The following is a 26599-nucleotide window of genomic DNA, read 5'->3' as shown; positions in this document are numbered from 1 at the left end:
GGTGATACTTAATGAATACTTAGGTCTACTACACTACTGTATTTCAATGTTGGTCATTATGGTGGTACTTAATGAATACTTAGGCCTACTACGCTACTGTATTTCAATGTTGGTCATTACTTGGGGAGCCAGGTGTTATCTGAGGTGTTATTTGGTGAAAAAAGAACCACTGGTCTACCCTGTTGGGAAATTAGTGAGTGGGAGATGATGAAATAACCACTCGACATCCATTGCAGCGGTCTCCCAGGGCCAGGGGTCCCCACATTTGCGGTTCCCTCCAAGGTTTTTCATTGTATCCCATTGGGTTGAGTATTTTTCTTGCCCTGATGTGAGATCTGAGCCGAGGATGTCTTTGTGGCTTGTGCAGCCCTTTGAGACACTCGTGATTTAGGGCTGTATAAATAAACTTTGATTGATTGATTGATTGATAACCAGTAGAGGAGTGTGGTAGACCACCACATTGTATCCTGCTGTACATCAACAGTATTTCCTTATGCAGCCCAATTGAAACACGGACAAAAAACCTACTTTGTCAATCTTGTAGAGAAGTTAGTCAGTGGGAGATGATACAAAATCAAGAAATGCTTATTTTGGACCCATGATATTTCAAGTTCTCATAAAGCAATCATTATGGAAAATTGTGTCTATTGTTTTGGAGTTCATTGAAGTGTGTTTGTGTTGTAGGAAGAGCTGCGGCCCGAATATGAGGAGGCTTTACAGGAGAAGAAGACCAATGCGAAAGCACAGCGTAAAAAGAAGGTACCGTATCGGATCATGCTTCACATGAATACAAATGTCATTCCTTCAAATGCTGGATGCCAACACGATAACCCCCAAACTTTCCTGCTGTGATCGTGTTGCAGCTGACTCAAAGTGGAGACGGAGCTGATGGAGAGAGGGACCAGATGCTGGCCTTCCAGGTATCGCAGGCTGTGTGTGGGAGGGGTTGGGAGGGTTGTTGCATTAAGGTGATTTAAAGCTAATGCTTTTAACCCTAATCGCATTTATCCAGCAACACAAATCACGCTCAGGTTGACAACAAACATTCCCAAATTGTCTTTGGTGGACAATTACATTATAACACGGCAGCTGCATGTTTATGAGTTTTTATATCATGCCTATGGAGTAACCCCCCTGCACCCCTCTCTTTAGCTTCTGTGAATGGCTGTGTCCAAAGCTGCTTACCTGCCTGAGATTAGCCCAGATTACTGGTGGAGAGGGAAAGGGAAGGGAGGAGGGCGGGGGTTTTTATCTGGCAAACACACACCTGCCAGAGAGAAAACACAACACGTGTGTGCAGAAAATCTATCGAGGGAATGTTGAAAAATAATAATATTATAACTTTTCTTCTTCCTGACAGCTCGAGCCAGAGTCCTTGGACATTGAGGATCACCTGTCCGGTTACCTCATCAACGTGTCCACCTTACTGTTCCTGGTACTTCTTGCATTGCACTACAAGCGTTAACGCGGCTAATCTCAAACTGTAGCTGATGTTTTTTTTTACACATTTTCAAAAATACACTGGAGAGTGAAAAAAAACAAACAAGTTATTTTTGCTTGAAATCAGCAACATGTGCCAATAAAAAAGGTAAGTTGTCGACGGATACCTGTGTTTTTAAACATTAATTTTCCGGTCAAAATATCACTTTCACGTTTTTTTTAATGAAGTGTACAAAAAATACAATGTAAACAGAATTTGTTGACCTCACACCTGCTCCTCTTGCCTAAACGCCACACTGAGTTGCAGGACGGGCAGACGATCAGGAGCACCGAAACACGCTCGCTAGCTAGCTTTCTCGACAGCTTTCTGTTTTGCTGCTAAAGATATTTGGATTATTACAATCCGAACTGTTAGTTCCGAAAAAATTTTAATTTTAGAGCAGGAGTGTCAAACTTGTTTTCATTAAGGGCCACATCGCAGTTATTGCTGTTTTCCGAGGGCCACTTATAACAGCAAATATATATGAATATTAATGTTTAAGGATTCGCCTCAGGATACCACATAACTGCCTATGCATTTAAGTATTATATATATTTGTATGTACATTGTAGGTGTCGCCAGAATTCTACAGTTTTTCTTACAAGTAAATTGAAAAATGGTACCACAGATTGAAGAATTTAAATTAAAAAATAGGTGACTGAGCTGCCAGTGTTTTACCGTAAAATGTACGGTTGTTGTTTTTACGATGTATTACTGCCTAATGCAAAAAAGTTCAATAGAGTTTTGGGGGTTTTTTACAGTAAAATTCTAGCAACGGAGCTTTTTTTTTTTTTTTTTTTTTTTGCGTAAAATCTATTGTAATTTTAACAGTGTACAATTTGATGGATAACTTGCTTTGAACCCATAAGTCAAGTAGATATTTAAGTATTCAACAAAAATGTTTGGAATGTATGATAATATAATATTTTTTATAAATTGGCTAATATTAAAGTTTAAAAGATATGCATTTGCATGCAGTACATGTTTTTTTTGTGTCAAAATGGAACGAATAAATACATTTTCGCAACAAACGATAAAGTCGTGGCCAGGCTTACGTGGGCCAAATGAAATGATGTGGCTGGCCCCATCTGGCCCCCAGCCCTTGAGTTACACACATGTGTTCTAGAGCAGTGGTCCCCAACCACCGGGCCGCTGCCCGGTACCGGTCCATGGATCGATTGGTACCGGGCCGCACAAGAAATAAATTTAAAAAATAAAATAAATTTTAAAAAAATTTATTTATTTTTTTTATTAAATCAACATAAAAAACACAAGATACACTTACAATTAGTGCACCAGACCAAACAACCTCCCTCCCCCATTTACACTCATTCACACTCATTCGCACAAAAGGGTTGTTTCTTTCTGTTATTAATATTTCTGGTTCCCACATTATATGTCAATATAGATCAATACAGTCTGCAGGGATACAGTCCGTAAGCACACATGATTGTATTTCTTTATGACAAAAAATAAATAAATTAAAAAAATACCATACCCCCCCAAATTTTCAATGGGGGGGGCCACTGTTCTAGAGCATTCATTAGGAGCCAGCGAGATGGCATATTTTTGACGTGACTGATGTAAACAATGTAACATATATTACGGTACCGGAGGGGGCGTGGCTACAGGATAGAGTTGCCAAATGGGAAACGTTTTCAGAGATCTTTTATATGACATTTTCAATATAAATAATGTCAGTAAATGAGCTTCTAAAAAAAACTTTTAAATGATGTGGTACATTACACTTGACATGTTAGTGTCAAAAAGACAGCCAAAAAAGGTTTGTAGATAAGAATGAATCTAAAAGGGAAATATAGTGTAAAAATACACTCAATTGCAGGAAATGTAATCTTAGATTTTCCAAAAATTTTTTGAGGGTTTGCGTGGCAGCATTTTGTAGCGATATGAATGTTCCTTAATTTTTTTGTCAGTTTTCCTCTTTTTTCTCAACGGGTGCTAGCATGCCTATATTTAAGCTTTAAAAACTTAAGAATGATCTTGAAATTAGCAATTAAAACTTATTATTAGCTATACTTACTAGTACTGTGAAGTTTTGTGTCTTATAACAAGCTCAAAAGTCGTATTTCTATACTTATGTCAAGTCTGTTGAGATATTTTGATTAGAAATTTAAAAAATGTATACTTGGAGAGATTGTGAGTTTTTCCAGTTTATACGTTGGTATAAATTTGAGTGCGTGTGTGTGTTTGCAGGTGTTTGTGACCTTTTCCGCTGTGTTCGGGGTGGTGGTGTATCGCATCTGCATGTTAAGTGTGTGGTCCATGAATCCCGATCCTGAAGCCAAGGCCAGCGTGAGGATGACGGTGACCACCACGGGCATCATCCTCAACATGTTGGTCGTGCTGGTGTTGGAGGAGGTCTACGGAGCCATTGCTGTGTGGCTGACGGAGCTGGGTAATATATATCTTATTATTTTTTGTATATTTACATAATCACTGACGAGAAAAGACTGCCCACCCAAGTTGCTATCTTATGTTTGGTATGTGGACACTCTAATATTCAAGAACTGATATATGTCCGAGTAGAGGAAAATGCAGTTTCTTTATTTGGAACGTTACTTTACACAATAATAGATTTGTCTCAATAATAAAAGTGAATCATACAAGGACAAAGGACTACAGTAAGTTAGTTTTCCCTAGAAAAAAGCTTGGGATTTGGAGATTTGTAAAAAAAAACAGCAGGTAAATTAAAGTTAAAGTACCAATGATTGTCACACACACACTAGGTGTGGTGAAATGTGTCCTCTGCATTTGACCCATCCCCTTGAATCCCCTCACCTGGGAGGTGAGGGGATCAGCGGACAGCTGCGGTGGCCGCGCCCGGGAATCATTTTTGGTGATTTAACCCCCACTTCCAATCCTTGATGCTGAGTGCCAAGCAGGGAGATAACGGGTCACATTTTTATAGTCTTTGGTATGACTCGGCCGGGGTTTGAACTCACAGCCTACCGATCTCAGGCCACTGAGTAATTCTACCAAAGCAAGTCAGAGCTTTTACTCCTGTCACTCTAAGGACTAAATATAAGTAATATTTTTAAGATTTCGATTCCATTTTCGATTCTGCTTAATGTTTCCGTTCTTAATTGATTCGCTTATCGATTCTCAGGTTGATTGGCATCAACTTTGTTTAGTTTAGAAAAAAACGTGAGTATACAAACCCAACAGCATGGTCCTAAAACAGTGTTTCTTAATCATAGGATCTGGGGGCCCGTTGTTGGGCCACGGGCGACGCCAAGAAATATCTGTTTCTCAGCTGTGGTCCGTACTCCGTTATAATACACTTTTCCATCACTTGTGTCAGTACTAAAGTGAATGATATTTATATAGCGCTTTTTCTCCAGAGAGTCCAAGCACTTTACATAGTTAAACCCATTGTCTACATCTTTAAGCTACATTTAAACCAGTGTGGGTGGCACTGGGAGCAGGTGGGGAAGTGTTTGCCAAAAGAGACAATGGCAGTGACTAGGATCGTGGAAACGAGAATTTAACCTGGTACCCTCAAGTTGCTGACACAGCCGCTTTACAAACCAGGCCACACCGCCACAATGACTATATTAAACAGAACAATAATGGAGCAGAAGTCATAGGAATGTTTCTTAAGCGCAAAAGTTATGACTAAAGTGTTGAAGCTGTATTGTCATTTGTACTTAATTTTTATTGAACAAGGAACATATTTCTTTTTATTTAATATTAATTTCGTTAGAATTTATTGCTTTTATTATTTTTTAGAATAGAAAGCTTTATTGTCATCAGTTTTTATGAGTCCCTTTTTTTGATTAGTATTTATTTTTTACCAAAGCCTTGATAAGAAGTTTTGTGATTACCACATGGTTTTGATATCCTTTAACAAGGTTTATGTTGTTAAAGTCATAAATTACTGCAGTGCACCAGTTATAGAAAACAGTATTCAAAAAAATGTAAATGTAAAAACATTTGTTCAAAAACAATGTAATTGTGTTATATTCAAGTCGTGTAAAGTACATCAGTTTTCAGAATAAAGTTATTATTTCTTTCGGTTAGTAATAGTATATAGCCACTTTAACTTTACCTCAGAGCGCAGATGTTAAAGGGGAACTGCACTTTTTATCATTCACAATCCTTATGTAAGACAACCACACATACGGTTTCTTTTTCTTTTTTATGCATTCTAACTCGTGAATAAACGCCAGCAAATGGCAGCTAAAAATGGAGGTAATGTGATTCGCTATATTCCGCTTATAAAAAGCAAGAAACAAGAAATACAAACTACTAACATAATAAAACGATCACATACTGTACAATGTCTGCTCTCACTGGGATGCTGACTGATGGAATGTTTATATCTTCCCGTTAAGATAAAGAAATAAGTATAATCCTCGCAAGTTTAAAAAAAAAACGAGCGTCTTTTCGTGTCTTTCTCACCATCATTTGGATGTCAAAGTTGACCAACTTCTCGTTTTATGATCACAACCTTCCACTATCCAGGTGAGCGGCATGATTTATAATCTAGTATTGACTTTCACCAACCCAGAGGCGATGCATCAACTCACCGGTTCAATATGTTAATAGCAGCATAAGCTAGTTAGCTCTCTGTGATCACAGCGCCGCAAAAATTGTTTCTTGGTATTCATCATCATCATCATCGGCGGTCACTCGAAGTGAGTATGACAATCCTCCTGGTAGGGGGGTATCCCTTTATGGAGGATGCCTGTGCGTGACTTTGTTTAACGTGGGGAGACTGGTGCACAGACAGTCACCACACGATCCTTGACAGATCCGGGTCAGGGTCCAGTGGCATGGAGTCCAAGACGACTGGGGACCCTTTTCTGCTGCAGCCTTCATCCGCCATCCCAGCCGTTGTGACGCTCCATAGGGTTAGCAATCATCCTCCGCCTGTTCCACCGTTGAGGTCTTGGGTTATTTCCCCATAACTGGGCCCACATGGATGTGGGGGTGCCTTCTTCCGCCATCGCAGCCGTTGTGGTAGTTCTTACATCTACCTTCTTCCGCCTGTTCCGCCGTTGAGGTCTTCACCGTATCCCTGGCTAGGGGGCAGTCAGGCACTAGGTCTTTGCCAAGGACCGCCTGGGGTAACAGTAGTAAAGGGGTTAACCTCCTAGTGCCCCAAGACTTCATAGAGGAGCATCCACTGCCGGATGCACTTTAACGTCATGCCCTGGACCTTGGTATTAGCACTTATAACAACAATATTGTTAATATTTGGTTTATATTCAGGTCACGAGATGTAAATGGTGTATTGTTGGATGTTTTGGGCACAATAAAATACTTTATTAGCTGCATTGTTAGCCGTATTGTAGACTACTTGCCGTATTTTACAAGGTAGAATGCATAAAAAAGCAAAACACATGTGTTCTTGTCTTACATAAGGGTTGTGAATGATGGACAAATTTCCCCCCAAAAAGTGCAGTTCCCCTTTAAGGATTTGTATTATGAGCTGATTTGTGGTTTTTGTTCCAGAGCTTCCTAAGACGAAGGAAGAGTTTGAGGAGAGGTTGATCTTCAAATCTTTCTTTCTCAAGTCCATGAACGCCTTTGCACCTATTTTCTACGTGGCCTTCTTCAAGGGCAGGTGAGTGTCTGTCATTTCCTTACTCGTCACCCGTCCTCCTTTTTCGTCCTCACTGTCTGTGTTGTCTTCGTTCAGGTTTTCCGGTCGGCCGGGTGATTACGTTTACGTCTTTAGCGACTATCGCATGGAGGAGGTGTGGCCTGGTGCTCTTTTCGTGCTGCGCTTTACTTTACAGCGTGTGTTTCAACGTGCTTTTGTTGTCTACAGTGTGCTCCCCCTGGCTGCCTCATCGAGCTGTGCATCCAGCTCAGCATGATCATGCTGGGAAAGCAGCTCATTCAAAACAACGTCTTTGAGGTTCTCATTCCGTAGGTCCACCTCTTTTCTAGCACTCCTGACGAGCCGCTTAGAAGTCTAATGTATGTGTTCTTTATCTTAGTAAGTTGAAGAAGATGTACAGGACCATACAAGAGCAGAAAGGACAGGACAGAGGAGCGGAGGATGAGATGGACGAAGCAGACGAGAGGAGATCCAAACAACAGTACAACAAAGACTTTGCACTGGAGCCCTTTGAGGGTGTCAGCCCCGAGTACATGGAAATGAGTGAGCGTCTTCCCTTCCTGCTCATCTTGCTGTCACGCTGCTGGTCACATCAGCCTCGTCTTTCCACCTGCAGTCATCCAGTACGGATTCGTCTCTCTGTTTGTGGCTTCCTTCCCGCTGGCGCCCGCCTTCGCTCTTCTCAACAACGTCATCGAGATCCGACTAGACGCTTCCAAGTTTGTGACGGAGATCAGGAGGCCGGATGCTGTGAGGTGCAAAGATATAGGTACACACACACACACCTAAGCATGGACGTCGCTCATGATTCTCTGTGTGCATCTGAAACTATCTGTCTTTTTGAAATCACTTTTTTTTTCTCCATGTTTGTCTGTGTCTCCCACACAAACGCACACTCTCTTTCCCGCCCTTTGTTTCTCTTCGTTTGCACGCAATGTCCAGGAATATGGTACAACATTCTCTGTGGGATCAGCAAGTTTTCTGTCATTACCAATGTAAGTGTGTGTCTGTGGGAGTGGGGATTGGTCTCTGTGTTTTGCACCTCCTTTACACTGTGTTCAGCACACCTGTTCCACATTGTTAATTAGTTCTATTTAATTCCACCTCGTTTCCTACTTTAGTGCTGGTTCATTCGTCTGTATGCCAAAGTGTTTTACTGCTTTCTGAGGTATTGTTAGACCTGTGTTGCTTTTCGTCTGCCTGGTATGTAATAAAGGGACCTCCAGTTTGCACTTTGCCTACCTTCTCTACATCCTAGGATCACGCCATTTGTCACAACATTAAGCTCCTAAAGGAGCTCTATTATGCCAAACCATCTTTTATTACCTATTGGTACCTGCTGTTGTGTATTTGGGATCAACCCTGGAAGCATTGCGGACATTTATTCAAAACAATCTGGACTTCGTTCATACTTCCGGGAAACGAGCCATTTAGAATTTTTGTCCAGTTGATGACATTTTCTCAAGTGTGACGTCAGCGGATTATGCATATATGGCAGGTGTGTCCATACTTTTTGACTTGAGGGCCACATTGGGCCAAAACAATTTGGTCAGCTGCCAAAATAAATATTATATATATATATATATATATATATATATATATATATATATATATATATATATATATATATATATATATACATACTGTATATGTATGTATATATATATATATATATATATATATATATATATATATATATCCTATACATTATGTGTGCATATTATATTAATATAATGGATATATAATTGGCTATTAAGAGTATGGGAAAGTTCGCTCCTCCCTTGTTTATTCCCGCGACAACATCCTTAATGTTTTGCAATCAAGCAGCTAAAATGCGCCAAACATATATAAGTATGGAGAGAGTGTTTTGCATTTTTCCCATCATGCATTACAATGGATTAAAATAAGTGTAATTTAGATTTTCTTTATGGTGATCGGACGTTTTTTGTAATACCAATCAGTCAATTATTACTTATATAGCCCTTAATCACAAATGTCTCAAAGGGCTGCACAGGCCACAATGACATCCTTGGCTCAGATCCCACATCAGGGCAAGAAAGAAAACTCAACCCGATGGGAACAACGTGAAACCTTGGAAGGGACCACAGATGTGGGCACCCCCTGCCAAGGTGAGGGGTGACCGGTGGCTACGGTTAATAATGTGAGAGTCCAGTCCATAGTGGGGCCAGCAGGGGATCCTCTTGCCTGTAGACACGCCGGGGCGCAGAGACATCACTGACTGATGCATAAGGAGTGATCCACCCCGGATGCTGACTTTATGTGAAAGTCTAGTCCATTGGGGGGCCAGCAGGGGATCATCTTGAATGGAGACAAGTCAGCAGCGCAGAGACATCACCAACTGATGCAGGGAGGAGTGGTAAATCCCAGGTCCCGACCTGGAACAGCTAGTGCCTGATCCGTGGTCACCTGATAACCTCTCTATTCATCCATAACCACAGAGTTTAGTGAGCAGGTTGTGTTATGTGTGGATTTTCTTTTGCGCCATGAGTAGAGAAGGTTGTTTGAATTATCAATCAATCAATCAATCAATCTTTATTTATATAGCCCTAAATCACAAGTGTCTCAAAGGGCTGCACAAGCCACAATGACATCCTCGGTACAAAGCCCACATACGGGCAAGGAAAAACTCACCCCAGTGGGACGTCGATGTGAATGACTATGAGAAACCTTGGAGAGGACCGCATATGTGGGTAACCCCCCCCCCTCTAGGGGAGACCGAAAGCAATGGATGTCGAGTGGGTCTGACATAATATTGTGAGAGTCCAGTCCATAGTGGATCCAACATAATAGTAAGAGTCCAGTCCATAGTGGGGCCAGCAGGACACCATCCCGAGCGGAGACGGGTCGCAGCGCAGAGATGTTCCCAGCCGATGCACAGGCGAGCGGTCCACCCCGGGTCCCGACTCTGGACAGCCAGCACTTCATCCATGGCCACCGGACCTGTGCCCCCCCCCCCCTCAAGGAAAAGGGGAGCAGAGGAGAAAAGAAAAGAAACGGCAGATCAACTGGTCTAACAGGGGGGCTATTTAAAGGCTAGAGTATACAAATGAGTTTTAAGATGGGACTTAAATGCTTCTACTGAGGTAGCATCTCTAATTGTTACCGGGAGGGCATTCCATAGTACTGGAGCCCAAATAGAAAACGCTCTATAGCCCGCAGACTTTTTTGGGGCTCTGGGAATCACTAATAAGCCGGAGTTCTTTGAACGCAGATTTCTTGCCGGGACATATGGTACAATGCAATCGACAAGATAGGACGGAGCTAGACCGTGTAGTATTTTATACGTAAGTAGTAAAACCTAAAAGTCACATCTTAAGTGCACAGGAAGCCAGTGCAGGTGAGCCAGTATAGGCGTAATATGATCAAACTTTCTTGTTCTTGTCAAAAGTCTAGCAGCCGCATTTTGTACCAACTGTAATTTTTTAATGCTAGACATAGGGAGACCCGAAAATAATACGTTACAGTAGTCGAGACGAGACGTAACGAACGCATGAATAATGATCTCAGCGTCGCTAGTGGATAAAATAGAACGAATTTTAGCGATATTACGGAGATGAAAGAAGGCCGTTTTAGTAACACTCTTAATGTGTGATTCAAACGAGAGAGTTGGGTCGAAGATAATACCCAGATTCTTTACTGATTCGCCTTGTGTAATTGTTTGGTTGTCAAATGTTAAGGTGGTATTATTAAATAAATGTCGGTGTTTAGCAGGACCGATAATCAGCATTTCCGTTTTCTTGGCGTTGAGTTGCAAGAAGTTAGCGGACATCCATTGTTTAATTTCATTAAGACACGCCTCCAGCTGACTACAATCCGGCGTGTTGGTCAGCTTTAGGGGCATGTAGAGTTGGGTGTCATCAGCATAACAATGAAAGCTAACACCATATTTGCGTATGATGTCGCCTAGCGGCAGCATGTACATACTAAAGAGTGCAGGGCCAAGAACCGAACCCTGAGGGACTCCGCACGTTACCTTAACATAGTTCGAGGTCACATTATTATGGGAGACTCATTGCATCCTGTCAGTAAGATAAGAGTTAAACCACGACAAAGCTAAGTCTGACATACCAATACGTGTTTTGATACGCTCTAATAAAATATTATGATCGACGGTATCGAAAGCAGCGCTAGGATCAAGAAGCAGCAACATAGATGAGGCATCAGAATCCATCGTTAGCAGTAGATCATTAGTCATTTTTGCGAGGGCTGTCTCCGTAGAGTGATTTGCCCTGAAACCGGATTGAAAAGGTTAATTAGGTCATATATATAAATGCTGTGCCACAAAATGGTGGTAAATTTGCAGAAATCAGGCTGTCAGATATTCAAATTTAATTTGTAAACACCCCGCAGGTCTGATTCCTTATTAAACTCATCACGTCTCGCGGACCAAACTCACGACGCCGGCCCTGAGGCTGTAGTTTGGACACCCCTGATATATGGTATACATTTACCTGAAGTGCTTTGCGCGTGTCCACCATTGCAGTCCGACGATGTAGTCAATAAGCTCCTTCTTTCCTTCTTTTTGGAGCTTGTACATGCACAAGCATCATCTGCTGTTGCCATTTTTAATTCAAAGTAGCTTATAGTTTGAACTTGCATCTGTCAGTGGACTCCATATGGAAGCGCTAAAAACTACAACAAAGACGGCGGGGAGAAGACGCAGTCAAAGTGGAGGCACGTAAACAAGACTGCCCAGAGTCAGACATCACCTTGAAAACAGTCTAGAACCAAGAACCATCGTTACACGTTATGTAGACCAGTGTTTTCAACCTTTTTTGAGCCAAGGCACATTTTTTGCGTTGAAAAAATCCGGAGGCACACCACCAGCAGAAATCATAAACTCAGTTGACAGTTAAAAGTCATTGTCGCAATTGTTGGATATGACTTTAAAGCATAACCAAGCATGCATCACTATAGCTCTTGTCTCAAAGTAGGTGTACTGTCACCGCCTGTCACATCACACCCTGACTTATTGAGTTTTTTGCTGTTTTCCTGTGTGTAGTGTTTTAGTTCTTGTCTTGCGCTCCTATTTTGGTGGCTTTTTCTCTTTTGTTGGTATTTTCCTGTAGCAGTTTCATATCTTATATTTCCCGCATCTACTTTGTTATAGCAATCAAGAATATTTCAGTTGTTTTTATCCTTCTTTGTGGGGACATTGTTGATTGTCATGTCATGTTCGGATGTACATTGTGGACGCCGTCTTTGCTCCACAGTAAGTCTTTGCTGTCGTCCAGCATTCTGTTTTTGTTTACTTTGTAGCCAGTTCAGTATTACTTTCATAGCCTTCCCTAAGCTTCAATACTTTTTCTTAGGGGCACTCACCTTTTGTTTATTTTTGGTTTAAGCATAAGACACCTTTTTACCTGCATTTACAAAGCAATTAGCTACCAGCTGCCACCTACTGATATGGAAGTATTACATGGTTACACTGCCGAGCTCTAGACACTCAACAACAACACATCATTTGCAGACTATAATTACTAGTTTGCAAAAAAATGTTTTAACCCAAATATGTCAAATTAGATCATCTCCCACGGCACACCAGACTGTATCTCACGGCACACTAGTGTGCCGCGGCACAGTGGTTGAAAAACACTGCACTAGACAACGGCATATTATTTGCAGATTATAATGATTGATTTGCAAATAATATTTTTGGGATCAATTAAGTGAAGTTGCATAATTTCCCACGGCACACCAGACAATATCTCACGGCACACTAGTGCCCTGCGGCACCACGGTTGGAAAACACTGATGTAGACCACAAGGAAGTGTTATAAAGGTAGAAAACAAATCATAATATGACCCCTTTAAGTGGCTTTGCACAAGTAAACATGTTGTATCGGAGCATTTTTATCAGAGGTTTTAGGTTATTGTAGATTTTTTGCAGTTATGGAACCGATATTAGATATCGATATTGGACAGGGTCACCTCTCTAATTGATCATACAGTCAAAGAGAGCAACGTTATCAGTACTCCAAACATAAATAAATAATCTTTGTTATAATTAATGAGTTTTCAAATTTGGTAAATAACAGCTCCTGCCCAATTATCGCCCGCCATGTCGTCCTTGCGGTTAAGGCAAATAATTCGTATTACATTAATGTTTTCATCATCATTTGCTGTTTTGTCTTACCAGGCATTCGTGATTTCATTCACGTCAGAGTTTGTGCCCCGCATGGTCTACCGGTACATTTACAGCATTAACGGCACCATGAATGGCTACACAGAGCACTCGCTATCCTACTTCAATGTCAACAATTTCCCACCGGGCACTGCCCCCAACACCACGCTCATCACCGGCTTGTCCTTGTGCAGGTGGGATGGACTCTTTTAAGCATTGCTGGCCCACCTAAACCCTTATCTTCTGTTGTCATGGCAATAACTGTGAGTCCATTCTATGCCCCATGTGATGCTTCTGCTTTCTGTTCATTAGGTACAAAGACTACAGAGACCCCCCATGGGCGCCAGACGCCTACACCTTCTCCAAACAGTACTGGTCTGTCCTGGCAGCAAAACTGGCCTTTGTGATATTTTTCCAGGTAAGGTCATGCATCTGCAGAAGAAATCTGTGTATCATAATTAGATTGGAGCTTTTATATAAAAATAATGCTGTCAAACGATTATTAAAATTGGGTTAATCACTGTGACACGCCTCTGTGTCTCGGGGTTCGTCTCTCTGGCGGCTGGAATGATGCGACTTTAGTTCAAGGGTCAAGGAGACTTTTATTGTCTGTTTTGGTTGCCTCGTGGCTCTCGCTGTTTGTCGGCTCTCGCTGTTGTCGTTCTCTCTCTCATGCTCCTCTCTTCCCCCCTCATGGCCTCGGACGCTGCTAATAAAGGAGACAGGTGATTAGATAACCCGTTCCAGATGGGAAATCCACTCACCTGTCAGCTGTTGCACACGCCCTGCCCGCAGGAGACGCACGGGCCACGCCCCCTCCACAATCACTTTTTCATTTTGATTCATTGCAGTAAATTACTTGCTTGCATAGTACCGTATTTTACGGACTGTAGAGCACACCGGTATATAAGCCGCACCCCCTAAGTTTAAAAAAAGTAATACAATGTTTTTATATTAGCTGCAGATATATACGTTGTGAAATGAGTTATTTACACAGAAAGATCTTGTAAATGTTTATATACCTTCATTGTTTCCAAACGGTGTCTGTAACACGGCAGTAAAACGGCTGGTCAAACAAAACAGAAGTTATCGTCATGGACCCACGAGCTGCGAAAGCTAGCTCTCCAATCAGCTCAACAAACTCAATAACTCCACGGAGACGTTTTGGTGAATTTACTGAGGAATTTGTTAAACTGAAACAATACAAAAAGAATGCCATTGAAAGTTAATGATACTAACACACACACACTTGCGAAAGTGTTATAAAAGCTAATGTTAACGACCCTAGCCTCATTACACTACGATAGCACGTACAAATATGCATGAAAACACTCCTACAGACACCACACATGGGACGGTTTAGTAAGTATAAACAGTTTTAGTTATATTGTAAAAGTTAGAAACGTTACTTGGAATGATGAATGAAAAATTCATACGAGTAGAAACGCTACAGACAGCTAGAAGTCAGAACGGCGCTTCCAGTTGAAAGCACCAAATGGAAGGACACTGCAGTGAGCGAACTCGTTCATAAGATGGCGCCATAGCACAAACAATGAAACACCTTCTCAGTGTATTTACTTCTTTTTTTTTTTACTATTTGTGTTTTGTCCTGGCCATCAGCAAAAAATCCATAAATTAGTCACACGGTCTTACAAGCCTCAGGATTCAAAGTGTAGGAAAAAAGGAGCGGCTTACAGTCCGGTAAATAACTTTTAAAAAAGACCTCTATATTTTGACACAAATGCTATTTTACTGTCAGAATGTGATACACAAACATTTGCTCAAAACTTGATAACAGCACAATGTTCCCTTGATTATCGCGGGAGTTGTGTTCCAGATCCCCCATGGTAGAAGACTTTCCACAAAGTACAGACTATTTATTTTATGATCACATTAATATTGTATGTATGTTAGGTCTTTATAAACCCTCCACGAGGAATGGGTACTCTGTACTTTTTTGGCACCGACCAAATCTCGCCGTTCCTACCACGTAAAATCCAATGGTGCTACAGTATGTCACGGTACTTGGGTTGCGTGTGGCGTCACGCCCTGTTGCCGACCACTTTGGCACTTGGCGATCACTCCAGCAGCACTGAGAGCAGACTCAGTCAAATTACCTCTCGGTAATGTTGCAATGCCAACAAATAAATTGATTCAAAACATGTAAAATTTCCAAAAATGCACTAACTCGATGCAAATATACAAACCCCGTTTCCATATGAGTTGGGAAATTGTGTTAGATGTAAATATAAACGGAATACAATGATTTGCAAATCATTTTCAACCCATATTCAGTTGAATATGCTACAAAGACAACATATTTGATGTTCAAACTGATAAACATTTTTTTGTGTGCAAATAATCATTAACTTTAGAATTTGATGCCAGCGACACGTGACAAAGAAGTTGGGAAAGGTGGCAATAAATACTGATAAAGTTGAGGAATGCTCATCAAACACTTAATTGGAACATCCCACAGGTGTGCAGGCTAATTGGGAACAGTTGGGTGCCATGATTGGGTATAAAAACAGCTTCCCCAAAAATACTCTGTCTTTCACAAGAAAGGATGGGGCGAGGTACACCCCTTTGTCCACAACTGCGTGAGCAAATAGTCAAACAGTTTAAGAACAACATTTCTCAAAGTGCAATTGCAAGAAATTTAGGGATTTCACCATCTACGGTCCATAATATCATCAAAAGGTTCAGAGAATCTGGAGAAATCAATCCACGTAAGCGGCATGGCCGGAAACCAACATTGAATGACCGTGACCTTCGATCCCTCAGACGGCACTGTATCAAAAACCGACATCAATCTCTAAAGGATATCACCACATGGGCTCAGGAACACTTCAGAAAACCACTGTCACTAAATACAGTTTGTCGCTACATCTGTAAGTGCAAGTTAAAGCACTACTATGCAAAGCGAAAGCCATTTATCAACAACATCCAGAAACGCCGCCGGCTTCTCTGGGCCCGAGATCAACTAAGATGGACTGATGCAAAGTGGAAAAGTGTTCTGTGATCTGACGAGTCCACATTTCAAATTTTTTTTGGAAATATTCGACATTGTGTCAATCGGAACAAAGGGGAAGCGAACCATCCAGACTGTTATCGACGCAAAGTTCAAAAGCCAACATCTGTGATGGTATGGGGGTGCATTAGTGCCCAAGGCATGGGTAACTTACACATCTGTGAAGGCACCATTAATGCTGAAAGGTACATACAGGTTTTGGAACAACATATGCTGCCATCTAAGCGCCGTCTTTTTCATGGACGCCCCTGCTTATTTCAGCAAGACAATGCCAAGCCACATTCAGCATGTGTTACAACAGCGTGGCTTCGTAAAAAAAGAGTGCGGGTACTTTCCTGGCCCGCCTGCAGTCCAGACCTGTCTCCCATCGAAAATGTGTGGCGCATTATGAAGCGTAAAATACGACAGCGGAGACCCTGGACTGTTGAACGACTGAAGCGCTACATAAAACAAGAATGGGAAAGAATTCCACTTTCAAAGCTTCAACAATTAGTTTCCTCAGTTCCCAATCGTTTATTGAGTGTTGTTAAAAGAAAAGGTGATGTAACACAGTGGTGAACATGCCCTTTCCCAACTACTTTGGCACGTGTTGCAGCCATTAAATTCTAAGTTAATTATAATTTGCAAAAATAAAGTTTATGAGTTTGAACATCAAATATCTTGTTTTTGTAGTGCATTCAATTGAATATGGGTTGAAAAGGATTTGCAAATCATTGTATTCCGATTGTATTTACATCTAACACAATTTCCCAACTCATATGGAAACGGGGTTTGTACTCTGGTTTTGCTATTGACATGCTACTGGTTAGCATTAGCAATTTTACATGGGGATTTTAACACCTCCTATTGGGTTAATGAAAACTACAACTAAAATGCACATTGCAATCAAACAGCTGGTGCGTAATAAGTACAATACTTACAGTATTAACTAGGGATGTCCGATAATGGCTTTTTGCCGATATTCCGATATTGTCCAACTCTTTAATTACCAATACCGATATCAACCGATACCGATATCAACAGATATATGCAGTCGTGGAATTAACACATTATTATGCCTAATTTGGACAACCAGGTATGGTGAAGATAAGGTACTTTTAAAAAAAAATTATAAAATAAGATAAATAAATTAAAAACATTTTCTTGAATAAAAAAGAAAGTAAAACAATACAAAAACAGTTACATAGAAACTAGTAATTAATGAAAATTAGTAAAATTAACTGTTAAAGGTTAGTACTATTAGTGGACCAGCAGCACGCACAATCATGTGTGCTTACGGACTGTATCTCTTGCAGACTGTATTGATATATATTGATATATAATGTAGGAACCAGAATATTAATAACAGAAAGAAACAACCCTTTTGTGTGAATGAGTGTAAATGGGGGAGGGAGGTTTTTTGGGTTGGTGCACTAATTGTAAGTGTATCTTGTGTTTTTTATGTTGATTTAATAAAAAATTTAAAAAACGATACCGATAATAAAAAAAACGATACCGATAATTTCCGATATTACATTTTAACGCATTTATTGGCCGATAATATCATATTATCGGACATCCCTAGTATTAACATTTCTTAAGGGCGCAACAAAAGACTGGATTTAGCAAAAACTGATCTGACTAGCCAACACACCAACTTAATGTCATACTTGGGAAGAAGACTCTGAAATGTGATAATCAAACAAGATATAAGAACTGGACGGAAGTTATCAAAATCAGCTCATTTTTAAATGTAGTAAAAAAATGACAATTTATTATCAAAAACAATATTTATTAACAAATACTGAAAAATCTTATTGTTGTGTACTGGTATTGATCCCAGGTACCGTATCGGTTCAATTGTGTCCCCACACTGTAATTAACCCTTTCACACACACACTTATTAAGGCTTTCTGCACTTATGTAATCCTAACATATCACAATTGATGACGCTAAAGAATTAGTTACATGATGACGATGGCGGCGTCACTCGTGTCTTCTTCTGAATGAGGACAAAGATATGGAGAGTTGTTGGCAATGGACACTGTTGTATTCTTCCATATTCTCTTCTTCCTTCTTGATGTAGCGAACCGAAGATTTATCGATCTTGTAATTACTGCCATATAAGTCTTATCAGCTCAAAACTCATAGCCACGCTACTTCTTTTTAAAAAAAATTTTTTTAAACATAGCAACAAGAAGGCTCCCCTTTTTCTGGGGCTTGGGTTCTGTGCCGGAAGCCTTAGAAGGCGCAGAACGTTTGGACGACGATGTTGGGCTTTAAATGCGTTCCCATAAAAATATGCGCAACTGACGCAAAAAGGAGGCTCAACGTGACTGAACCAATCAGCTGCCAGGACAGAGAACACAGTGCTCTGTGATTGGTCCACCATCAGCCAATAGTGTGCCATGTACAAAGTCATGTGGGCAAAGGTGAACACGTTGTAATATTATAATATTATTATAATATTTTCTACACCAAAATTCATCTATTTATTCTTCTTCAGATTTTGGAGCGCTCTACCTTCCACAATTTTCATCCGATTCAAACTGTTCAGCCTATTCGGGAATCGCGGGCTTTCTTTTGACAAATTCCAAAAATTCTCAGATTTTTCAGAATTCACGGTTTTTCGGGACATTTTTCCCATTCGAAATGAATTGGACATTTTTCAAACGTTCACCATTTCCACATTTTTCAACCTATTCAAACCATTCCACCTTCAACATATTCCACTCATCTTGGACATTCAAACTATCATTTTTACAAGTTCAAAGAAATTCGAGGAATTCCTAGAATTCCAAGTTTTCCAAACCCTATTTTCACCTTTTTTTCTGTCGACTACTCCTCCCACATTTTTCAACCCATTACAACCGCTCCACTGTGAAACATTCTTTTTAATCTTGTTGTTTTTTTAACTGGAAAAATTCTCGGTTTTCCCGAAAGTCCAGGAATTCCTTAATACCATTTCTGAATTAAAAATGTTACTACTTCAACATTTCTAGACCGTTTTGAAAAATTCTAACACCAACTCATTCAGAACATTACATTATTAATTTTTTTACCATTTTCTAAAAAATTCCCTCTTTTCCCGGAACTCCCAAATTTTCATGAAATTCCCATTGAATTGAATGGGACAATTGTGTGCTCCTTTCAACAATTATAACAGAAATTCCTGGATTTCCTAGAAGTACCAGTTTTTAGTGACATTTTCCCCATTCAAAATTAATTGTACATTTTTTAAATTTCCACAATTCCCACATTTTTAAACCAATTCACACCTTTATACCTTCAACACATTCAATTCATCCTGGAAATTCAAACAACCATTTTTCCACGTTCAACAAATTTCCAGGAATTTCTGTTTTTTTCTAACCTTATTTCCAACCTTTTTTAGTGCGATGACTCTTTTCACATTTGTCAACCCGTTTCAACCGTTACACTGTCACCCCTTCCACTGTCAAAACATTCTTCTTAGTCAGGACAAAAAAAACAAGTTGGTTTAAGAACTTGAAAAATTCCCTCTTTTCCCGAAATCCCGTAATATTATTTTTCAATTAAAAAACTTTTACTATTGCAACGTTTCTTGACCGATTTAAACAATTCCAGCACCAACCAATTCAGCTCATTCAGGACATTCACGCCCTTAAACATTAAAAAAAAATATTTCCCAAATTTCCAGGAAGACATTGAACTGAATGGGACATTTTTCCAAGTTACACAATTCCCACATTTTTCAACCTATTTAAACCATTCCAACATCAACACATTCCACTCATCCTGGACATTAAAACTAACAATTTCCCAAGTTACAAACCAAATTCCGGTTTCCTGGAAATTCAACATCCAAACCGTTCCAACATTCAAACTATTCTTACATTCATACCACATTCTTTCAGCATTTCAGTTCAACTTCAGCATTGGAGCGTTCACACGCAATTCCTTCAGGAATTGCCTCATCAAGTTTTTTAATCAGATTAATCACACTTTTGAATTGTTAATAATCTTAATTAAATGATTATCAAATTCATTACTTGCGTAATTTTAAATTCCCCAAAATGTTCACACTTATATTATTTTTTTGTCAGAATATCATGCACAAACATTTGATTATAGTTAATAATTAGAGATGAGGCTCCTTTTTGAGGAATTAGACGTCACACATCACCCCAGATTGAATTGTTTATAGCAAACTTTGGTACGTGTACCACTAGTGGTACGCAGGCTCCACCTGGTGGTACGCCAAAGAATCAATTCAATAATCAAAAACTGTGTTACTGTTCAAACTGCGTGTATTGTTACAGTGGCCAAAATATTAAATATATTTGTTAAAAAAAGCCTCTGCCGTCAGTGTGTGAATGTGGAAATAGTGTCAAAGCGCTGTGAGTACCTTGAAGGTAGAAAAGCGCTATACAGGTATAATAATTGTACTATTTTTAATGAATATTTAGGCCTACTACGCTACTGTAGTTCAATGTTGGTCCTTATGGTGGTACTTGGAGAGCCAAGTGTTTTCAGAGGTGGTACTTAGGGAAACAAGTTTGAGAACCACAGGATTATAGTCTTTATTTTTGTCTCCTTTCAGAACCTGGCCATGTTCCTCAGCATGTTGGTAGCCTGGATGATCCCCGATGTGCCACGCTCTCTACGGGAGCAGCTAAAGAAAGAGAACCTGATGCTGATGGAGTTTCTGCTCAATCAAGACCAGGAAGCACACGCTAAATTGCTCTCGTCCAAACGCTGCATCCCACCTCATGTCCCCACCAACCTAGACATCGTGGTGGAGGCGCCCACGGAGGAGCGAGAACCTCAGCAGGACCAGGAGGACGAGGAGAAGGAAGCCGAGGTCAACGTCACTCTGGAGGAACCCAGCGGGAACGGTGGCGGTGATCCGGAGTTCGGGAAGTCATTTGAAGACGACGGTGGAGAAGGAGATGAAGAGCGAGGATGCGAGGGAGAAGATGAGGAGGCTGAGAAAGAGAAGGAAATAAAAAGAAGTGAGCGAGAAGATGGAGAATATGAAAACAAGAAAGAAAGAAGGGAGGAGGAAAATGAAACCGCTGAAATGACAGCAGATGGGTACGAGGATGTGGATTTGGACGCTCTGATGATCCAGCTGGGCTTTTTAGGTAAGATGAGAAACCACATTAGAAATCACGTTTCAACGTAAGATCGTACCATCAAGCCGACTATTATGGCAGCTAGTTCACTTTCATTCGGTGCACAAGTTATGTTGACAGGTCAAAAGTCATCAAAGTACTAAAAGAAAATAAATTGTGCTTCCACTGCATGGCTTACATTGATCAGAACATTGATCCTTACCTACACTTCTTTAATGCATTCCTTCATGTTGATCCTAATTCTCAATGATTTCTATTATCTTGAAATAATAATTACATGCGTTTGTACGTCATTAGGTTATTTTTAAAATGAAATTAAAGTACTAATGTAAAAATGCCAATTAATGAATAAGTCATTAAATGATCAAAATCTAATAAATACAGTGTTGCTTCAGCTTTTTTTGCCATTCAAAAAAATATTATAAATATTTTCCACCAGAAATAATGTTAATCCAAACGAAATCCGGTTTGTAGGGAAAACTTATTGTTTTAATTGTTGAAGAACATGTGAACCAATGACATAAGAAATTAATAAACGAACGTTTTAACATCACTTTTACCTTTTATTGAAGAATTATTGGCAAACAAGGTGATGAGCAAGGAGGTATAATGGGAGGGGAGAGCCACTTGGACGCCATTTTTATACTTTGCTTCCAGTTCTTACTTGAATTTGATAGTGTTTCTCACCTTCTTTATCAAAGCGCTGGACCTCACTACTTTCTTTGGCCCCATGGCCCCCATACTGAGTCACCAATGTGCGAAATTCTTTGTTTGGGCACTCGATTCCACAGAATGAGACACAGTCAAACGGACTAGTTTGTCACATGTAATGTTTGTATGATAACCGAAAGAGTTTACATTTGAAAACAGAGGTACCACTCTTTTATGAAGTCAACATTTGAAAAGACAAGTAATTATATAAAGTGATCATGCAGTAAATAAATTGGTCATGGTATAATTATTTAATTACTTAACATTTTTGTATGATATGCAATTATTATAACTTAAACATATACATTTAACATAGTGAAAAAGTTATATTGACTTTACTTTCTCAAATGTTATATAGGGTAAATGGGTTATACTTGTTTGGCGCTTATTATCATGTAGGATATAGAATTACTATAATTTAAACATATACATTTATTTAAAGGAAAACATTAAATTCACCTGATTTTTGTAAATGTTTTATTTATAAGTATTTATTTATAAGCTCACTTTAAATTAATGTTTTTTTTTTACTGATTTTTTATCTATGGCGACAGAGGGTAAGCGGAGAAAAAAAACTTTACCAAGGCATACATAAATCTTTTTTTTTTTAATTATGATGAAAACATTACATTTCCTTGATCGTTGTAAATATTTTATACATCAAAATAAACATTTAAAATTTTAAAATAATGTTTATTTAAGCAGTGGTGATGGAGGACAAGCCTAAAAAAAGTAGGTGTAAAAAATCTATTACACTTAAACAATAAAATATATAAGAAGATATTTATTTTTTGTATGGTTAAAAAAAAACATGAGTTTTTCTTTAAACAAGGAAAAAATGTAAATCCATTCATCCATTTTTCTACCGCTTATCCCTTTCGGGGTCGCGGGGGGTGCTGGAGCCTATCTCAGATACAATCGGGCAGAAGGCGGGGTACACAAGTCGCCACCTCATCGCAGGGCCAACACAGATAGACAGACAACATTCACACACTAGGGCCAATTTAGTGTTGCTAATCAGCCTATTTAAAAAGTAAAAAGGGAATTCACGCATAAATAATGAAACATATTAAAAACATAAAATTCACTAGATTTTGGTAGATTGTATATTTATAAAAAAATATAAAAAATAAATACAAAATAAGTCAGTAAAAAATACATCAATCAAAAATAATTCAAAATTAGCGGAAGCAACATTTAAAAACCAAATCATACACAAACAGAGATACCATTCTTTTATGAAGTAATGATTAAAAAGGCTTTAAGATATATGAAGCGATCATGTAGTATAAATATGTTGGTCACGAAATTTAAATAATGATCAAATGTTTTATTATCTACATCAACATACAATTATTATAGTTTAACATTTTCATTATTGTTTCATAACACTGTATTTATTTGGTTGTATAATTATTCCATTTAGGCTCAAAACCCCTTGGTAATAGCCTGCACACCTGGGAGTAAAAACATGCCTTTTTGTTTTGTCAACAGCATCCTTAGTGTGTTGTGTTTGTTTACATGCAGATGAAGACTCGTCATCAAACACATTGAAAGATGCAGAGATTTCACCACCAAGCAACAATCAAGATCTTCCATCAAATCCTGCATCCAAAAGAAATTCCCTCCAGACTCTGAGCAGCTCCCTAGCAGAAATGGCACCATCCGATTACGATGCAATGCCCATTGCTGCGCCCCTCAGAGAGCCAGGCGCCAGGGCGAAGACCCGCTGCTCCACCCTTCCTTCACGCCACCGAGGAGCCGGGGCGTCTTACAGCCTGCCCAGACCCAGCCAGTCCAGCAGCCTCACCAGATTCCAGCAGCAGGCCTCTCTCGCCCCGCTGGTGCCGCTTGGATCTTCAGCCAACCCTTTCTCATCACCATCTTCCCCACATCCCGAGTCTCCACAGCAGCCCAAACGTGAACTGTTCACCCTGAAGGGCCCCCCGCCTCAGCGGCCTCGCTCTAGGGGCCAAGCCCGGTGCTCCACACTCCCCTCACGGCAAAGAGTCCCCGCTTCAGAGGAGCGCTCCACCAAGCCGAGCTATTCTACTAGCTTCACAAAGCTGGGGGACAGAGTGCCCCCTTCTCCCAGTGAACTTAAACGCAACACAGCAGTATGAGAGGGGGTGGGAGGCAGCGGAAAAAGACGACCCAGATGATTATCTTGTCTGTGCCTGGAGCCTCACCCCCTATCCACTCTCCATATTTGCATACAGAACACCTGAAGTCGGACCACAGACCTCCAGGCTCTCCTTATCCTTTTATATACAGTATTTATGCCATGATCATTACCAGGATGGACAGTTCAGAGAAAGTGACTCTGGAACAAAAATCTTTGTATTGTTGCTTTTCGTTTGTTTGGCCTACCAACGCAGCTCACATTAGCCACACTGAGAAAGCTATATCAAACTCAGCTAGTTACGCTCGTAAATCCCATGTTTATTTTTAGAGGTTTTTGATATAAATAAGAAAAAACACATGCAAAATTATAATAAAAAAACAACATATTTTTAATGTCTGTTTTGTTTCCTGGTGGCCATTTGCGCCCCGTAGCTATTTTTTAACACCCTTTAACACAATCTATTCTAATATTAGCATGCTAGCTTTTTTGCTAATTTTGCAGGTATACACCTAAGCGTCAAGTATGTTGTGACTTGACAAATAATACATGTTAATGTTAGTATGCTAGTTGTTTTTTTTTAATCTAATTTTGTAGGTGTACTCCTAAATCATATTTTGGTACTTGATGCATGCTAGCATTTTAAACACATTTTTCAGGTACACACTTCAGAGTAGTATATTTTGGTTTTTGACGCATGTTACTGTTAGCATCTTAGCCTGCTATCTTTTAAGATCATTTAGCAGGTATACTCCTCACTGTCATACATTTTGGTATTTCACCAATGCTAACTGTATTAAGCATGCTATTGTTCGCATGTTATCTTGGTACTTTTTTGCATGCAAGCTTTTGCAGCTCATTTTGCTCATATTTTTTGTTACTTGATGCTATCTGGCTTGCGTGCTAATTTCCACCGAAATTGCATCTTCTTTGAAAAAAATCTATATATTGTACTTGTTTCTAGGTTGAAAACTACCAAAATGGTCCCCACATCCCTTGATTTTTTTAGTCTGTGGCCCTCAGTGGAAAACGTCTAAGCACCCCTGGGTTACAGTAACAAGCTAAATGTTAACAGAAAGTCTCTTGTGCCCCCTTGAGGTGTGGAGTAAAACATACACTACACAAGTAACCCAATGATGCTCTGCGATGCAGCCATTTTGGTTTTTATTTATTTTGATATTACTCAATATGGTATGATGTTACCCATGCAGGTAAAGTCCTCAGTTCTTTTCTGTCTTTGAAATGTCAAAGTGAATTTTTTTATGTTTTTTTTTTTTAATTTGACACCTATAATTATTGTATACTAACTCTGTGCTTCTTAAATGGTGGGGCCGGTCCCCCTAAGGGGGCGTTAGAGGTAATAGCATTATAGCATATATTTTGACACATATAGCTAAATGAACATTCACCTCAGGACGTGAAAAAATGTTTCCTAGAAAAATTTAACGGCACAAGTTTTAAACAGCCCATTAAATTCAGTGCTTCTTAAATGTTGCGGTAGGCCCATTTGGGGGGGTATGAGAGGCAATAGCGTAATAGCATGTATCTTGACAAATACAGATAAATATTCACTTTTAGGGTGGGTGTTAAAAAAAATTCTGTCCCCTAGAAAGTTGTAACCTTGAGCAAGTTCTGAACATCCCCTTTAATACAGTTCTTCTTAAAAAGTAGGGTAGGCCCCCCTGGGGGAGGGGGGCGTGAGAGGCAATAGCATACATCTTGACACATACAGATAAATAAACATTCACTTAAGGGTTGTCTGAAAAATATTATGTCTCCTTGGAAAATGTAACTGTGGGCAAGTTCCAAACAGCCCTTTTAATGCAGTGTTTCTCAAACAATGGGGGGGCGTGAGAGGCCCTAGCGTATTAGCATAAGTCTTGACACATGCAGATACATATTCACCTTAGGGTGTGCGTGAAAAAGTCCCCTAGAAAATTGTAACTGCGAGCCCATTAAATGCAGTGCTTCTTAAATGTTGAGGTAGGCCCACCTGGAGGAGGCAGGGGGGCGTGAGCGGCAATAGAGTAGTAGCATATATCTTGACACATACAGTTTGATAAACATTCACTACAGGGTGGGTGTGAAAAAATCATGTCCTCTAGAAAATGTGTTACTGTGATCAATGGATTGTTTGTAAAATGGCCGGGGGGGGCGTGAGAGGCAATAGCGTAATAGCATGTATTTTGACACAGGGTGAGCGTGAAAAAGTGCTGTCCCCTAGAAAAATGTACCAAAACAGCCTCTTTGATGCGGGGCAGGGCCCCTTGGGGGGCCGCCGTGATGTGTCGGGGGAAGGGGGGCGTGAGATACAATAGCATCTTTAGTGCTAGTAAAGAACTATCATAACACATACAGATAATAAAATATAGTAACTTGGGGGGGAGGGGGGTTGGGCGTGACATAACCACTGTACTTTCTTGA

At 39.9% G+C, this 26599-nt stretch overlaps 1 protein-coding gene across 2 annotated transcripts in view; it reads left to right on the top strand.

The window, feature by feature from the left end:
- ano2a (anoctamin 2a) overlaps window positions 1–24570 on the top strand; it is a 78930-nt gene extending 54360 nt beyond the window's left edge. For both annotated transcript variants that reach the window (XM_072911848.1, XM_061925025.2), the window contains 14 exons: window positions 685–759; window positions 864–920; window positions 1361–1435; window positions 3695–3896; window positions 6959–7070; window positions 7146–7203; window positions 7278–7378; window positions 7450–7613; window positions 7687–7839; window positions 8013–8065; window positions 13231–13409; window positions 13528–13633; window positions 20808–21351; window positions 23581–24570. In XM_072911848.1, coding sequence (XP_072767949.1) covers window positions 685–759; window positions 864–920; window positions 1361–1435; window positions 3695–3896; window positions 6959–7070; window positions 7146–7203; window positions 7278–7378; window positions 7450–7613; window positions 7687–7839; window positions 8013–8065; window positions 13231–13409; window positions 13528–13633; window positions 20808–21351; window positions 23581–24176 — 2475 coding nt within the window. In that variant the 3' untranslated portion in view covers window positions 24177–24570. The remainder of the gene's footprint in view (window positions 1–684; window positions 760–863; window positions 921–1360; window positions 1436–3694; window positions 3897–6958; window positions 7071–7145; window positions 7204–7277; window positions 7379–7449; window positions 7614–7686; window positions 7840–8012; window positions 8066–13230; window positions 13410–13527; window positions 13634–20807; window positions 21352–23580) is intronic.
- The last annotated feature ends 2029 nt before the right edge of the window (window positions 24571–26599 follow it).

Source organism: Nerophis lumbriciformis, linkage group LG29 (assembly GCF_033978685.3).
Source record: "Nerophis lumbriciformis linkage group LG29, RoL_Nlum_v2.1, whole genome shotgun sequence".
NCBI classification, from domain to species: Eukaryota; Metazoa; Chordata; class Actinopteri; order Syngnathiformes; family Syngnathidae; genus Nerophis; species Nerophis lumbriciformis.
This window is presented reverse-complemented; position numbering and strand designations above follow the sequence as displayed.